Genomic DNA, 16,605 nt, shown 5'->3' with positions numbered 1-16,605 from the left:
TTATAATGTTGCAAAACATCGTTTTTCAATTGCAAAAAAAATTACTATGGACTTGAAGAATTGTTTTTTTTTTTACATTGTAGAAAATTATTTAAAAAAAAGTATAAAAATATAATTAAATGGTGATTCGACAATACGCTGTTTCTTACATGTTTGCAGATTACAAAAATAGTGAATTAACTGGCAAAGAAGGTAATACTGTTTTTTAGATCATTAGTCCTAAAGAACTTGAAATGGTAATCCTTAATTTTACAATGGTGAAAATTCCTTGATGTATAATGTTAAAATGGTTCTTGTGTATTTATAAGTCTTCATTTTTAGTAAATGTTTGTAATAATTTGTTCCTGATAGGAGAAAAAGAATTTTTCAAAACTATTTTATAATACAGAATGCAAAGTAAAGAGCAGAGTATATAATTATTTTGTACCTCATCCAATAGCCATTTGTTTTATTAGCATATTTTTGTCAATTCCCATTAAAACTATTTCCTATTTTTAAAAAAAGAATCTACATGCCAGCACCATCTGCAGATGTATTCAAAATAACAGCCACCGGAACCTCAAGTTACTTTTAAAGTTTTCTAAGACCAGCTGGAAAAAATGCAATAAATATCATTTCTTAGTATAAAGTCCTAAATAGCTTTTTTTAGATTATGGACATTTAAAAACAGGCTATATTTTATAAGTTCTGTTTATGCATAAAAGATCAAATCAGCTGGATAGAGAGCTTAACTAGCAAGATCTTCCTTTTTCTTATGTAAGAAACATAAAGGGCAAGGGAATAATTGTGTTTGGACTTACAGAGTAGCAAGAGGATCTGCTTAGGAATTTGCTGAGAAGTTAGCTGAAATGATGCAATGAACAGTACAGAACAGAAACTAAAGTTATCAGGAACCAGCCTGATAGGAAAAAGAAATGCAAGGGAAACAAAAGAAATAACCAGAATATACAGTAGAATGCAATGAGAAAAGGATACTAAGAAATATTACCCAGAAAATAGCCTATACCAATATCTCCATATTGCAGAACAGATGGATTGAAAATTAAGGGCAAATATTCTTACATATTAATATTAGATTATAAAGTGGCAGCAGAGTAATATAAGTAAAGTAATGTAAGACGCTATTAAGAATAATTTATTGGGTTATTACGGAAGTTCAGATCCTTCATTAGAGCTAACGTTTTTCTATTTTATTAATTGGCAGGGCAAGAGAGGATTATTTTCCTCAATGTTAGAAGAATCCGACACAAATTTTAAATAAAACTTTATTTACTTATATACAGTATGAAACAATAAGTACACACTTTTTGCCTCTTTAATCAATTTCACTTAAGGACACAATGAGGTTAAACAAAATATGTAGTCCAGTAAGGCCAAGTAATTACAAACATACTACTGTAGTAATGCAAAATACTTGTAGCATGAGTTCACTGTACCTATTTCAAGATCAATTAAGAAAAACCTCATGTTTGAATATTAAAACATTGAGCTCTTGAAAGTGCTATTTCAAAAATACAATTCTTGGTGCAAATTTTTATATGTGTAACAGCAAGCATGCAAAACATGTATAAACATGATTAAAAAAAGATGAGAAAACTTAAAGCCCATATTGTTTTATTACATCCATGTATTTTACAACTGTATAATTATTTGTTTTTGCCTAGACAAGTATCTTTCACTTGATAGTGCTAACTAGAATGTTTTTAAACTCATTCAGTAGTGTATAACATACACTTAATACAATCTTAATAAAGATTTCAGATCAATGTTTTCCAAGCTTGGAAACTTTTAAGAAATGTGGACTTCAATTCCCATAATTCCCCAGTTCAATTATGGAAGTTGAAGTCAACAATCTTAAAATTGCTAAGCTTGAAAACACTGTTAAATTATTCAATCTACAAGGCCAACCCAAACAAATTAGCTTTACTTTAGTAGTATATGCTGATCATGCCTTTTTTTTTAAAAAAAGAACAATTTCAAGACACTAGACCTAGTAAAGTCTTTAAATATTAGCTCTGTAAAGATTCTGGTATATTTAAGTTAATTAAAAGGGTGAATGGAAAAATTAGAATTTGAATCCTATTTAAAACCTGTCCCCATCTCAAATCTCAACATGTGCTCTCATTTACTGTAAGAATTCTATGCCAGATTGAGTTGTTTTCAATCGTATACATTATGTGTTCCCTATTATTTTCTTTCAATATTCAATATTCAAATTCAATATTTATGTACTATATTATAGCACTAAAACTACGTTCTTTATGCATGGTTAACTTCATCAAATAACAAATGCATATTTCACTTTAGTTGAGAGAGTAAAAAGTAAAGCCCAACCACCTGTCTTTAGTATTTCTTCAATAAATAACTCTACTGTAGAAATGTACTTCCAAAGTAAGAGTAGCAGATAGTAAGTAATGTCTAAGAAAGGCCCCCAAGATATTTGAACAGAGCTTTAAATTTTATCTATACGCTTATTTGGTTGAACAGAAAAATCCTCATTATGTTCTACAGAATTACACAAATCAGCAGCTATAGGGTCAGAAGGCATTGTTGGAGTCGTAGTATGTCCAAATCCTTGGTAGTGACCCACAGGTGATGATGGTACCGAAGCAGCAGCAGATATTGGGTCTTGGCTGGATGTTGACAACAAACTTGTATGTTCATTTTGTTCCTGATCCTCACCAAAAAACATTTTCCTTGGTTGACCAAATACCGTCCTTCCTAAAGACAAGAAATTTTAAACATTGCCGTTAATTAAACCTGATAAAAGTTTAAAATATTAACTGAACAGCTAAAGTACTTATATTTAATAATTATTTGCTAAAGATATACTGTATTTTCATTTTTTGCTTACCAACATTGCGAACTTGTTCTGTTACATCTGCTCTGATATCTGAAATATCCCACATTGCAAGAAATGAATCAAAGCATGATCCTTCTTCAGCTTCTTGCACATAAGGCTTGTAGGTAAAACTGTAATGATGAGCAATTGCAGCAAAGAACATTTCAACACAGATGATAAAATCCTAAGCAAAGAAAAAATAATTTTATTCCTATTCACTCCATAATTAAACAATTTCAAATTGTAAGGATTTCTACTTTAATGACCATTATAATGTAAAATATTTTTAGAATGGCATGCTTTTCACCAATTATAATAAGTTGAAAAAACAATTTTAAGGACTACCAATTGTATGAGGTCATGACCATCCATAATCCTGCCATTGTTTCTTAAGGGACTTTCTAACCAAAAGTCTAACCTCATAAAGAACTCAGTAAGTGGAGAATCCAATGTCCAGTTCTCTCTTTAGAGCTATAAACCTGTTCCTACTCTCAGAACTGAGAGCCATCAGTTCTTGATTTTGGGTATGCCATCCCTTGGGCAATAATGTAACACCCAATAAATATTGCAAATCATGATGCTACAGTCTGTACACGGGATAATCTTGAACACAGACCAGAAGTTTTATTCATTGCAGAATACAACTAGTCTGACTGTTAAACGAATATATGCAAGGAAACAAATAATTCTGGTTCTAGAGCACTGCAATAGATGTCTATCATCTGCCAGGCCCAGTTTAAGATGTTAGCATGAATCCATAAAAGCTGCATGGTTTATGACTCAGATACTTATAAAATTGTCTTTCCCATATACTAATATCAATCAGCTGCAGATGTTATATTAACTACTGACCAATAGGAAACATTACATGACCAGGTTTGTCATTATTAAAGCATCTTGGGATACTGCTGTAAATTCACAGGAATGCTGAGGCATATTTTAAAATTTTTGAAGGAAAATTTTAGTAACACTGGGCACCATATCTACTACCAGCACAAAAAAGATCAGAGATTTATCTAAGGTTAGGGTTAGGGTGAAAAAAATTAGTAAGACACTTAACACTGCCATGAACCAAGAAAATTTAGAAACTTCTGCTTTATTGGGATAGGTGTAGATATTAAATCCTATTAAAGGACTGAATATAAAATATATAGATGGTATGATACCTACACTTTAGAATCCTAAATAAGGCTGAAAACATTCATGTATTGCCTCTTACTAATCCATAGCTAAGATAACAGAGCATTGTCACTGCCAGGTTCTGAATAGAAGCACAGTAAAGACTTCAGTTTAGCTGTTCTTTTATAACAGCAATCCTGTAAAGGAGATTGGGCTGAAAGTGATGACCCAGTCATATTAAGCGTTTCCACTGCTGAACTCGGCCACCTCTAGACCAAAAATGTAACCACTACAACAACACTGCTTATCTATGCTAATAGAAAAGAGTTGAAGAATTGAAAATATCTGCATCATGAAGATGCACCTATAAGCACCATATCAATGAAATAGCAGGCTGTAACTGCAAATTTCAAAGAAATTTACATCCTTGTGCCAAGCTCTGTTATGTAGGAGAGCTTATGCAGCATAAGGGAACAAAAGACGATGAATAAGAAGCTGGTTTAACTTACCTGCAGGCCAGTTGCTACAGCTTCAACACTCTGCCATTCCCATGTGTGCTTTTCAGAGATAACACCAACTTTCACCAATATTGCAATAAGTGCAGCTTGCCTGTTTTAAAAAGATGAAATTATCATATAACTTGGTTATCATATATAAAATTATATTGCCCATATAAATAAATTATGGCATGACACAATACATATTTTCAAATGGAAAAATGAGTGCATATAATAAAGTTTGAAAGACTATAATCATAAACCAGCAGTGAAAAGAAAAAACTAGGATTTGTAGTCATTTGGTCCAAATAGATATAGAGAATGTGCATTCATCAAAATAAATTAAAAAAGAAAATAATTAAATTTAATTAAACATTGCCCAAAAACTGTGGAGCTTGCATAATAACATAATTTCAGCATGAAATCAAAATCTGCACACTGAAAAAAATAATTTTGTGTTTTAAAATAACTCAGATACTAACACATTTCTAAGCAAAATTATGTATCGTAATTTCTCTAAGCAAAAATTACTTACAGATGTATCGTAAAGTGTTATACTGTTCCACATTTTCTCAAAGAACTCCAAATTTAAATGATATAGGTTGAAACTGAAATTTACTGTGAGATAAATTGAAACTGACATAAATAAATGGTATTTACTTATATCAGTTTCAATTTATCTCACAATAAATTGGCATTCTTTTACAAAAAATGGAGTGGTATTAGTATTTTTAACCCTATCTGTACTGCCAATAAGTTAGGTATCTACTTATAATTTAATTTATATAATAGACTTTACAAAAAAGATTCTGGTTTGGTTAAAGATTTTAAGATTTTGAAGATTTCAACTTATTTGACTTACCAGAAGGAAACAAAAACCACCATCTTCACACAGAGAAATTTTCCTACAGGTCTGATTGGGTTCAGTTCTTCCCGCAGTACTTTATAAAATAACACAAGGCAATACATGGCAAACTAAAACAGAGGAGTAACAATGCTTATCTGCTTATTATAACAATTATTATTTCAACATTTGGACGGTTTTTATTCTTTATATCATAACATTTCAGAATTTATTAGGCCAACATATTGTATCCATGTTCTGTGGCATATCAAGAGAAGGACCGCTACCTTATTCTTGCATGATTATTTTAAAAACTTTATATTTCTTATTCAATAAATAGAGAACTTCAAACATGTATCATAACATTCATTCTAGATAAATTAATCTAATTCTTCTATAAATATATATACTGTATGCAATCTCCAAGAGAAGACTAAATGATATTCTACACGCAACAGTAATATAACTAAAAATGATCAAATATTATTAAATAAAATAAAATAAAAATGATCAGATATTTGCTGTTGATCTCCTTTTATAAATCCCTCACTTGTAGGCAATTCCACCAACATTTAATATCATGAAATTAAATATGGCATGCTAGATCTTTTTTTAGATTTATCTGTTAAGAAAATCAGGTAATTTTCTTATCTAGAATCGGAATTTAAAATAAAAGGCAAAATCATTATTTAATCTTACTGTAAATAGAATATCAAAGTTTCACTACTTACAAGCTGGGATATATTGTTGATAAATACCAGGTACGTCCAGGCATTTTTGAAACTAAAATTTCCTTCATCATAAACACCAATCAATTCACAGATTCTGAAAGAATTGAGTACAAATTATTGCAGAGAATTATTGCATGGAGTATAGCTGCAATAGAACTAGTCTTGGAGACTCATTACCATTTATTATAAATAAATTCTAAACAAATGAGGACAAGACAGAGAGAGTGCAGTGACCAGAACTATTTATTATAATTCAACAAACTCAATTTAATAGTTAAAAGAAAGATTAGAAAACATCTATACAAATCACTTTATTGAAGTCATATGCTGGGCATTTATTATAAAGATAATGCACTGAAAAGATGGAGGAAACTGACATTTCAGATTAAATTAAAATTTTAGTTATAAGAAAACTTCAAGCTTTGATATTAATTTTTGTTGGGAATTACTTACTACAAATATTAAATACTTTAATTCCTTAATAAATGTATTGAAACGCACAGTTAAACAGAGAGAAAAGTTAATGGTGCAGTTCCACATATAAAGAAGCGATGCAGAACCCATCTTTACTTATACACATGATCCAAATGTAGGATAAAAATTAACAACTGTTCCTAAATCTCAAAGCAAATACAATGGATATAAAAATGTCTAATTCCAAAAGTTATGTTTGATGCAAAAACTACACTACGATCAAAAGTAGACCATATCTACAGTGAAGCATGGTGATGGCAGCATTATGTTTTTGGACTGCTTTTCTTCAGTGGAATTGGGACTGTGGTTAAGATGGAGGGAATTATGAGCAGTTCCAATTATCAATCAATTTTGGCACAAAACCTGAATATCTCTGCTAAAATGCTGAAGATGAAGAGGAATTTCGCCTTTCAACACAATGACCCAAAGCATGGCTCCAAATCAATAAAAGAATGGCTTCACAAGAAGATCAAAGTTTTGGAATGACCCAGTCAGATTCTGCACCTGAATCCAATTGAAAACTGGAGGACCTACAGAGGGGTGCGGACAGAAGATGCCCTCATAATTTGATAGATTTGAAGTGCTTTTGCCATGAAAGAGTGGGAAAAGATTCCCAAGGTAAAATATGCCATGCTGATAAGTTCCTACCCAAAAAGACTTAATGCTGTAATAAAATCAAAAGGTGCTTCAACAAAATATTAGCTTAAGGGTACGCACACTTATGCAACCAACATTATTGTACATATTTATTTTTATCTTTCCTCCCAAAAGATTCATGGTCTTCTGGTTTTGAGCCCAATATCTTAACGACTGTACCAAACCAGTTCTCAAAAAATGTTTTTAAGTAGAAATAGACCAGTCAGTCCTAGAGGAGATCAACCCTGACTACTCTTTAGAAGGCCAGATCCTGAAGATGAAACTCAAATACTTTGGCCACCTAATGAAAAGGAAGGACTCACTGGAGAAGAGCCTAATGCTGGGAACGACTGAGGACAAAAGAAGAAGGGACTACAGAGAATGAGGTGGCTGGATGGAGTCACTGAAGCATGAGCTTAAATTTAATTTAATTTAATTTAATTTCCAATTTATATACCGCCCTTCTCCCTGAGGACTCAGGGCGGTGTACAGCCAAGATAAAAAAACATAGAATACAAATATTAAAACATTTAAAAATATATATAAATTTTGGCCCGAAAGTTAAGAATCACAGACTAATTGGACTCCGGGGGATGGTAGAGGACATGAAGGCCTGGAAGAATGTTGTCCATGGGGTCGTGATGGGTTGGACATGACTTTGCAACTAACAACAACAACAACAACAACACACTGACCATTCAAAAATTAGAATGTCTTCTCTCACTCATCCTTTAGGCAATGATCAATCTATTCCACTTACCAACAGAACACTGATAACTTGTCCTTTAACATGGTAGAGGAAACTTGTAAAACACCTGTGGCTGAACATGACTATATAGAGTTTTATCTATAGAAATTTTGGGAAGTTTGCTACTGGGGGAGAGTAAAAAAGTGACTGGACCCCCAACTACTTTCTTAATTTTTTTAAAAAAGAGATTTAATTAGAGTGTTTTTCTATGATCATGTTTATAATATTAGCATCACAGGCTATGGGTTCTGTTCTTTTATTGCCCATTCCTGAATTGGGAATGAATTTTGAACAAATTATAATCCTGGACTGATACAAGATAGACCCAAAAATAAGTAAAACTTTTATGTTATTTCACCAATCTTATTCACAAAATCTCATAAATTTTGGCAACTGTAAGTTTTATTATTAGATGGGATCTTATCTATTTTATCTGCATAGCTGTGCATTACATTAACAATTCTTGGTTTTACGACTCTAAGATCTAAGTTACAAGTACAGCAGGAGAAAAACTAAATTCTAATACCAAAACATTTCTTGTATTATTTTATACTTACAAAGCAATAATAGTAGTGAATGGTCTGACCACTGTGTATTGTAAAACACCAAGCTTACACCTAAACAACAACACCCTACAAAAAAAGCACAGAAAGAACTTAAGAAGTTAAGCAATATAAGCAACAATATTACATTGTAAGCAACAATTCTAGTTAGAATATGGCAATAACCTGTAGGATTGGAAGGCAAGGACTAGAGCAGTGGCTCTCAATATGTTCTTCACCACAGACCCCCTTTAAATATATTTTGTAACCACTGACCATGATCACTGACCCCACAAGACTTAAGATTTAAAATAGAATTTCTTCAAGCCTCTGCCCCCCCCCCAAAGGGCTCCATGTACCAGAGATTGAGAACCACTGGACTAAAGAGATCAATATATAGATAGCAACATCAAAATTATACACTATTTTTAAAATCAGTCTGTACTTAAAATACCATTGTTAGTATTCTTTGCTTAATTTTTATTCATGTTTAACTCCATTCAAGTTAGCAAGATCCAATCACTAAAATAACAATCAGTTCAGAATATTTTCCCATCTCAGAAATATGTTACCTTTCAAAAGCCAATTATTACATTTTCAGCCATTTATAGAAAGTCATGAAATAAAACTCTTCTTCCAATAATTAGCCATTCTAATTAACAGCATGCACTTGTTAACTAGTCACTCATATTCTCAGTTTACTTTTCTAATATTTTCTCCAATATATTTTTGCCTTCTTGCAGACACAATGTAAAAGACTATACATCAGTATATAATCCATCTTCATCAATACATAGATGCATTTTCTCCCTAAAATTTTTATTTTCAAGAAACATTTATGATATATTTAGAACTCTTCCTACTCTAGCTATTTTGAGTATTACTGGCTTCATTCACACAATAAGCTAATGACAGTTCGTGTTAACAAAAAGGAGAGAAACTCATATTCTAGCATGGAAATTATTTATTGGTAAATACCATGTAAGACAATGAGTATGTGCTAACATTTCACTAGCCATGGTAGAATAAAAAAGCTTTAAAATACAAGACCATGGACACTATTTTCCCTAATACAAGGGGAAAAAATCATACATTAGCTTGGAGAATGTCAACATCCTGCTATGATATAACAGAAGTATCTGTAGAGACAATATATATTAATAAGCATATAAGTAATTTAAATCAGGATAAAGTTTGTGAACAGTTATCTACATAATGGTTAATGACTGATTTTAACCATAGTGATGGCTCCACAACTGATATTATAAAGGCATATGTTGCCAAGGTAAGTTCCAAATCTGTTCCAAAACTATTTTACCTGGCAATTATTTCAGCAAACTACAATACGGTTCTATATAAACTAATCCACAAGTAGATATACAGTATATAAACCATTGTTATAAACCACTGTCATAGTTAAGCTCTTCTCCTTCCCATCAACTGTACACTGGCTTTAGCTTCCATTAGAATTGCATGTTTTGTTAAACAAACATTAACAAATGAGAAGACTACAGTAGGTCTATTAAAAATAGGAACCCAATATAGAGACTTATTTAGATATAATAGAAACCTCTAACTTAAAGTAAGATAGTATCTTTTCACTCAGCTAGCATGAAACAAGAAAAACTAAGTTGGGGACAGATCAGAAATAAACTAGCAGAAAAAAATTCCCAGAATGTAAAATAATTTCCAGACACTTCAATTTTTTTTACCATAGAAGGCAAGTTAAAGGACACAAAAATGCACTCAATTCAAGGACACATTTTTTTCTCCAGCATATTTTACTTTATTGATTTACTATTCCAAGAAAGAGAAAGAAGGGAAAAGAACAGCCAGAAGAAGGAAGGGGCAACACAAAGAAAAGTCAAAAGGAAAAATTAAAACAAAAACATAGTTTGTTACATGTAGCAACCTCCTAAAGTACATCATTAAACCTTGACCACGGAGAATAAAGAGAACAGCAATCCAGACTGTAAATCTGTGGTTGCACTGACTTTCCAATATTAAAGAGTATTCTATTTTGCTGCTTCTTGTACACAATATATGCATAATTCTTGATATAGTACCGTAGTAAGTTCCAAGCATTTGATTTATGATTCAGAAGTGCAATCATATCTTAAAGCACACTTTACAGATGGAATATTAGAATTGTTCCAGAGGTCTTGCAAATAACCAATAGGCATATTAGCAATTTTTAAGTGTTTATTTAAAAAATGCCGCTGGCTCACAATAATTCAGAACAAATTCCAGTATGGATAGTGTTCAGGAATTTTAGATGTTGCTAAATTTTATTGGAAAGGCTACTAAAAATAAAGTACAGCAAGAATATCTCAATTGCTATTGTCTATACAGCCAATATTTCATCTGTTATTTCGTATTCAATTAAAAGGATACCAGATTCTTTGGAAAATGGCTTGCTATGGCATCAAAATATTTAAACAGCAAACACAGGGAGAAAATTCTGCTTATTCCATTCCTTCTCAAGGCAAGTTAAACTGTCATTGAAAGGGTATATTGCTTTTTCACTCTTGCTTTACTGTACAATATTAGAAGACAACTGCCCCACAGCCTTTTGAAATAAATGGACAGAAATGTCTGCATAAGCAGTTATGAATCTAAGTATAAGTAACATAGCATCTTGAAATAATACTTAACTCTATAATAGCAAAATCAATGGAACTAGATTGCACTAAAAGTCTTTAAAGATTTCTGTTACTAAAATAGTCCTGGGAAAAAGCAAATAGAATATGAATTACTGAAAAATCAATATTTGTCTAAATTATTTAGAACAATAAAGTGTGTTATTTAAATATTTTCTTGAATCTTATTGGGAATACTTACCAGAAAATATACCAAAGAAATACAATACCTAATTTACATATAATAACGGCACCCAGAATAACATATGCACAAAATTGGAAAAACAACAATATACCAAAAGAGGAAGAAGTGATAAGAAAATTATTTAATATGGAATAACTGGCTAGAGATTAGAAATAACAAATAAGAACAACTGGAAAAATATCACTAAGCAAATAGAGTATGTAAAATAATACACAGTTACAATAATATGTGTAGTAGACAAAGGATTACGTATATAGATAAGGGATAGGGGACCACAAATATAAATATATGTAAAGAAGATCAGGGGAAAAATGTAAATATTAGAAGAACACCGATGTGAAACTGTTGTAAAATGGAAATATATGATTTATGTTTGTGTTTGTTTTGTTTTTTTAAAAAAGAAACAACAATAAAAATTATTATTAAAAAAATATTTTCTTGAAATCTGGTTTCTTACCAACTCAAAAGAAGGGAAATATTTTAATATATTAGTATTATAGGCAATTTCTAGTACAAAATGTGAAAACAACAGAAAAAATATACGAGGCACTTACTCTCCCATAGCCCATGGTGGACAGCAACACAGTGGTGGCAGATGTCGCTGCTGATCTTTGGCTTCTATGATTAACACCAAATTTGGATACCGGTTGATAAGATAATTTGAAAGAAATACCATGAAGTTATAGATCACATATGCTTCATAGCATTCTCTACAAGTATCCACATATATTGCAATGTTGGGATATTTCAGCGCAATCCACTAATAAGAAAAAAGAACAATCAATGAAACAATAATACTCAAAATAATTTTACACTGAAATTCCATCATAAATATATCTCAATACTGCAGATAAACATTTAATAACAAAAAACCTTTACAAATAGTTTTCAAATATAGTATCAAACATAAGCAACAAAAGGTCAAGAGTTCATTATCCTGAGATGTGCATATTTATTCTCCATTGCATAACTTGTGTTCCCCTAACATTCTATACCAGTGATGGCTAACCTTTTCCAGACCAAGTGGCCAAAGTGTGTGCAGGTGCGCACAAATGCGCACGTGCCAGAACCCCCAAAATATAATGCGCGCGCACCCCCGCACATGCGCCCCGGTACACATGCACGCACGAGCCCCCGGCATGTGCCCCTTGCACATGCCTCACTCCCCCCGCATGCGCATGCACCACCCCATATGTGCCCCATCCTCTGCGCATACATGCCAAAGACCCGACAACCAGCTGGCTGGCAGGTGGCATGCACACATGCACGGCAGAGCTGAATGGGGCGATGGCTTGCATGCCCACAGAGAGGGCGCTACGTGCCATCTGTGGCATGCGTGCCATAAGTTCACTATCATGGTTCTATACTTAGAAGCAATTCATCTATGTACAATTTTTTGTTGATATTTCCTTCAGCTTTCTTCAGATGACCTTAAAATAACTGACTATATTCATACGTCTGTTACATTTTTACAAAAAGTAAATTTTTTGTAAAAATTTAGAATTTATTTTATAAAACATAAAAATATCAGAACATGAAAAGTTGCTTTTATTACAGAAAATAATAGTGTAACCTGATAGAAAAGTAAAGCACTTACACTGTCTAAACTGTAAATTGGCACCATCCATAGAATTCTGTAACAATAAAAACATGTTTGCATGTTATGAGACTAAAGTGTCTGGATTGCTATGAAAGCATAACCAGCTATCACACTTGCAGGAACTTACCTTATTATTGGTTTCTGTAATTCTGGTTGAGTATAATGAACTAAATGTTGTAATATCCCCCAAAGAGATATTGGTATTGTCATCAATAAAAAGATACCGGCAATAAACCATGCTTTAGTATGAACTCCAACCTTTAAAAAACAGACATACACATGCATTAAAAGGATAGCATAGGAACATTGATAGATTAAAAAACAATGGTCCTACATTGATAAAGCAGGCTGCAATCTTATCAGTACAAGTAACTCTCTGAAATAGTTTTAATAGACAAAATATGCATTACAAATGTCATTTCTTTGCAAATTGTGATTAAAATAGATTTAAATATACATAAATATAAAAACTGCAATATTTACAATTACATCCAAATATCTACAATAACTATTTTCCATTAAGATGTAAGTCACCCACAATGTAATTCACAGCATTGCACATTTCTCTGCTTCTACATTAATATTTCTAGCAGTACATCATGTAGTAGGCCTACTATATACAGCATACATTATACAGTATGCACAATATATATTGCCTCTGATTGCCAGTAAAGCTTGAAAAAGAAAAGGTATATGCAAGCAAATGGGTAATATGATATGGCATTATAGTAAATGTTTTAAAGTGTTCTCTGGCTTTCATTTTACATTGAAGAATTCCTTATATTATATGAACAATTCCAATTACATAAAGCAGAAATACTTTAGCAAGTTTCTTCATGCACAACTTTATGACAAATCTAAAAAAACAAAAGATCATTAAAGAAGCATTCAAGAAAAGATCTAGATTATGAATAAATTAATTACTTCAGTTCAGGATGGTAGTAAAGCATTCTGTATCAATACAAACTCTGAAAGTTATAAGCCATCCATAGATATGAAATGTATTTCCAGGTATTTGTTTCCCATAGCATAAATAGGAATAAACACCAAGCAGAAAAGACAGAAATGTGTGGTGGATTAGGCAGTTATTAATGTGTGTGGGTGCAGACAGATACGTTTTGATTTTATTAATGAATCAACTGCTACTCAACCTAAATAAGCAAGGATGAATAGCTGCAGGGAAAGTTGTCTTTCATATACCTAAATATTTTTAATCTGCGAAAGATAATTATCAGGTAGTACCTATTACCAGTTGGGACTGGTAATATGTAGTTACCCAGATTTTTTTGAATTCTTATGAGACTAATCACCATGGTTAATGGTGAGAGATGCAAGCTTGTGGTTGGATGTTCTGAATTCTCAAGATAAAATGTGAACAATACATGAAACACAATATACCTGCGAACATGACAAGTTACTAGAGAAGTATGTTTTATGTTTTTTCCCTACTTCTCAGTAATGTAAATATATGAAAAATTACATTTTTGCTTTGGAAGAACTTTAGCTTTCTCTGTTTTTTTAAAAAACTTCATCAGTTTTCCCAATAGCTCCAAAGAAACTATGTAAAGAATTGTCCCGTTTCTAGAAAATTATGTTCAGCAAAACCGGCTTGATACAGAATTGGTCCACTATGAGGGATGGCTTATGCCTTACAGTTTACCCCCAAATTCCAAGTCTTAAAAATGAGAAATGTAACTTTTGTCATGCACTCAAGGCATTTCAGCCTTGTTGCAAAACTACAGTCTACTTTAACAAAGGTTTAAGTTTTAGATAAAAGTCTTTCTAGTCAGAATTAAACATGACAATGTCCAATCTATTACTGAACAGTAGCATCACTGTTACTAAGAAATGTGCAGCTTCCAGCTTTCTAAACCATATACCATATCAAGACAATGGCTAAAGCATAGCCAAGACACTTTGATGCTATCTGTGCCGTCAGGATTTTTGCCTCCCAGGTCTGGTTAACCCTAAACAAACATCACCGCACTTTTGGCTCCTGAATGTTTCAAGAGTTAGGATCTGTCAGACTGGATACGGGTGCAAGTGGAGCTTGTAAAAGATTTTTAGGATTGTTTGAATGTCCCTGTGAACATGACAGTAACTAGAGAAGTGCATTTGATGTCTTGCCCCAACTTCTCTGTCGTGTAAATATTCCCAAACAAGTTCCCCAACAGTGACATCAGGAAACCCAGTATTTAAAACATCCCTTTCCCCTGCGGAAAAACTTTCTCCCAGATCCCCGATCCCTTCAGATGGCCGGAATATTAGCCTGAACAGCTGGCTCAGTGGCTAAGACACTGATCTTGTCGATTAGAAAGGTTTGGCAGTTCGGCGGTTCGAATCTCTAGTACAGGTCTCTCCTGCGTGAGCAGGGGGTTGGATTAGAAGACCTCCAAGGCCCCTTCCAACTCTGTTACTGTTAATTGTAGATTTTAAATTTGTCCAAAACTTTAGGGGTGTTTTAATCTGTTCCGGGCCAAAATTATTTAATTAGGTTTTTATACTGTTTTTAAATTTTGTAATCTGTGCGTTTTATCTCTTGGCTGTTCACCGCCCTGAGTCCTTCGGGAGTAGGGCGGTATATAAATCTAATAAAATAAAATAAATAATAAAAGAGGGTGGTCGTAATTCCAGATGGGGCTTTACCCTCTTATGAAGCCTGGGAGACGCCAGAGGGGGGGACAAGGTCCCGTCACTACCGTATTGCGCACTTCGGGAAGTGACTGGGATGGGGGTAGAGAGGCGGGTACGGCCGGGAGGAGGGAGCTCCCCTTCCCCGTCAAAAGTCCCGGAAGAGAAGACCAGCCGTTGCAGAGGCAACAGGGAAAGGCCAGCCGTCGTTTCTCCCCTCGCAGAGGCAGAGCTGACTCATCTCCCGGCAGCGCTCGGCACAGAAGTGTGTGTGTGTGTGGGGGGGGACCGTGGTGGGGGGGACGGACCGGAGTGGGGTGGGATGGGGGGAAGCAGAGGGTCCCTTCCCCCGACCTGGCGTCCTCTTCTTCCCACGCACCTCCAGTTTCTGCAGCTCCCAGACGCAGAGCGGCACGGCCACCAGCAACCCCACCAGGTACACCGTGGCCACCAGCGGCCGGATCCAGCGCCGCCAGTTCCCGCAGGTGCAGGGCATGGTGATGCTTGCTCAGACCCGGAGGCGGGGTGGGGGGGAAAAAGAAGAGGGAAGCTGCCTGCCCTCAACGCCACCTCGGTGCTGTGGAGACCGGCCGCCGGGTTAAGAACTGGCCAGGAGGGCCACGCAGGTGCATCGCCGCAGGCTGCCTCCAACCCCGCCCTTCCGCCGCCATCCGCCGCTCGCCGCCGCCTTCTTGCCCCGCAGCTGCCCCGCGCGAACAAAAGCAAGACGCCGTTCCCTTCCCTTCCCTTCCTCTCCCCGCACGGAAACTAGCGCAGGGCTGCTCCCGCCCCCTCCCCTCCCCACCCACGACCGGCGCCGAAGAAGACAGCGCGCAGCAGCACTTCCGGCTTCTTGGCATAAACAACCCTCCTCCTGACCGCAGCCAGGGTGTCATTGGATGAGGCTCGTGGGTCACGTGGTGGTCACGTGGCCTCCCTTGGAGTCCCTTAGACAACGTGGTTCCGTGGATGGTTAGTAGAATTGGAGTCAAAGGGGAGACTTTCCTGAAAGTTGATTTCCACCTATAACAATAGTTCTTAGTTACTGCTTGGTCCGGTAATGCAAGAGCTTTACCCTTTAAAAAAAAAACTATTAA

The 16,605-nt window shown here is 34.5% G+C and overlaps 1 protein-coding gene across 1 annotated transcript; it reads right to left on the bottom strand.

The window, feature by feature from the left end:
• Window positions 1-1,251: 1,251 nt before the first annotated feature.
• Window positions 1,252-16,224, bottom strand: TMEM184C (transmembrane protein 184C). The gene is made up of 10 exons (XM_070948242.1): window positions 15,888-16,224; window positions 13,005-13,135; window positions 12,875-12,911; window positions 11,832-12,037; window positions 8,449-8,523; window positions 6,034-6,127; window positions 5,321-5,433; window positions 4,471-4,570; window positions 2,855-3,026; window positions 1,252-2,721 (listed from the first exon to the last, which is right to left on the bottom strand). The coding sequence occupies exons 1-10, from the start codon at window positions 16,002-16,004 to the stop codon at window positions 2,453-2,455; spliced, it is 1,314 nt and encodes a 437-aa protein (XP_070804343.1). The 5' UTR covers window positions 16,005-16,224; the 3' UTR covers window positions 1,252-2,452.
• Window positions 16,225-16,605: the final 381 nt, after the last annotated feature.

Source organism: Pituophis catenifer, unplaced genomic scaffold (genome assembly GCF_029215685.1).
Source record: "Pituophis catenifer annectens isolate HBS135680 unplaced genomic scaffold, rPitCat1.0.hap2 SCAF_8, whole genome shotgun sequence".
NCBI classification, from domain to species: Eukaryota; Metazoa; Chordata; class Lepidosauria; order Squamata; family Colubridae; genus Pituophis; species Pituophis catenifer.
The sequence above is the reverse complement of the archived record's forward strand: the minus strand, read 5'-3'. Positions and strand labels throughout refer to the sequence as shown.

Coding starts and splice junctions, on each gene's coding strand:
- TMEM184C (XM_070948242.1), bottom strand. CDS start 16,004: ATGCCCTGCACCTGCGGGAACTGGCGGCGCTGGATCCGGCCGCTGGTG. Junction 4,571..5,320: donor GTGGTTTTTGTTTCCTTCTG/GTAAGTCAAATA, acceptor TTTTTAAAACAG/GCAAGCTGCACTTATTGCAA. Junction 3,027..4,470: donor CTGTAGCAACTGGCCTGCAG/GTAAGTTAAACC, acceptor TTCTTTGCTTAG/GATTTTATCATCTGTGTTGA.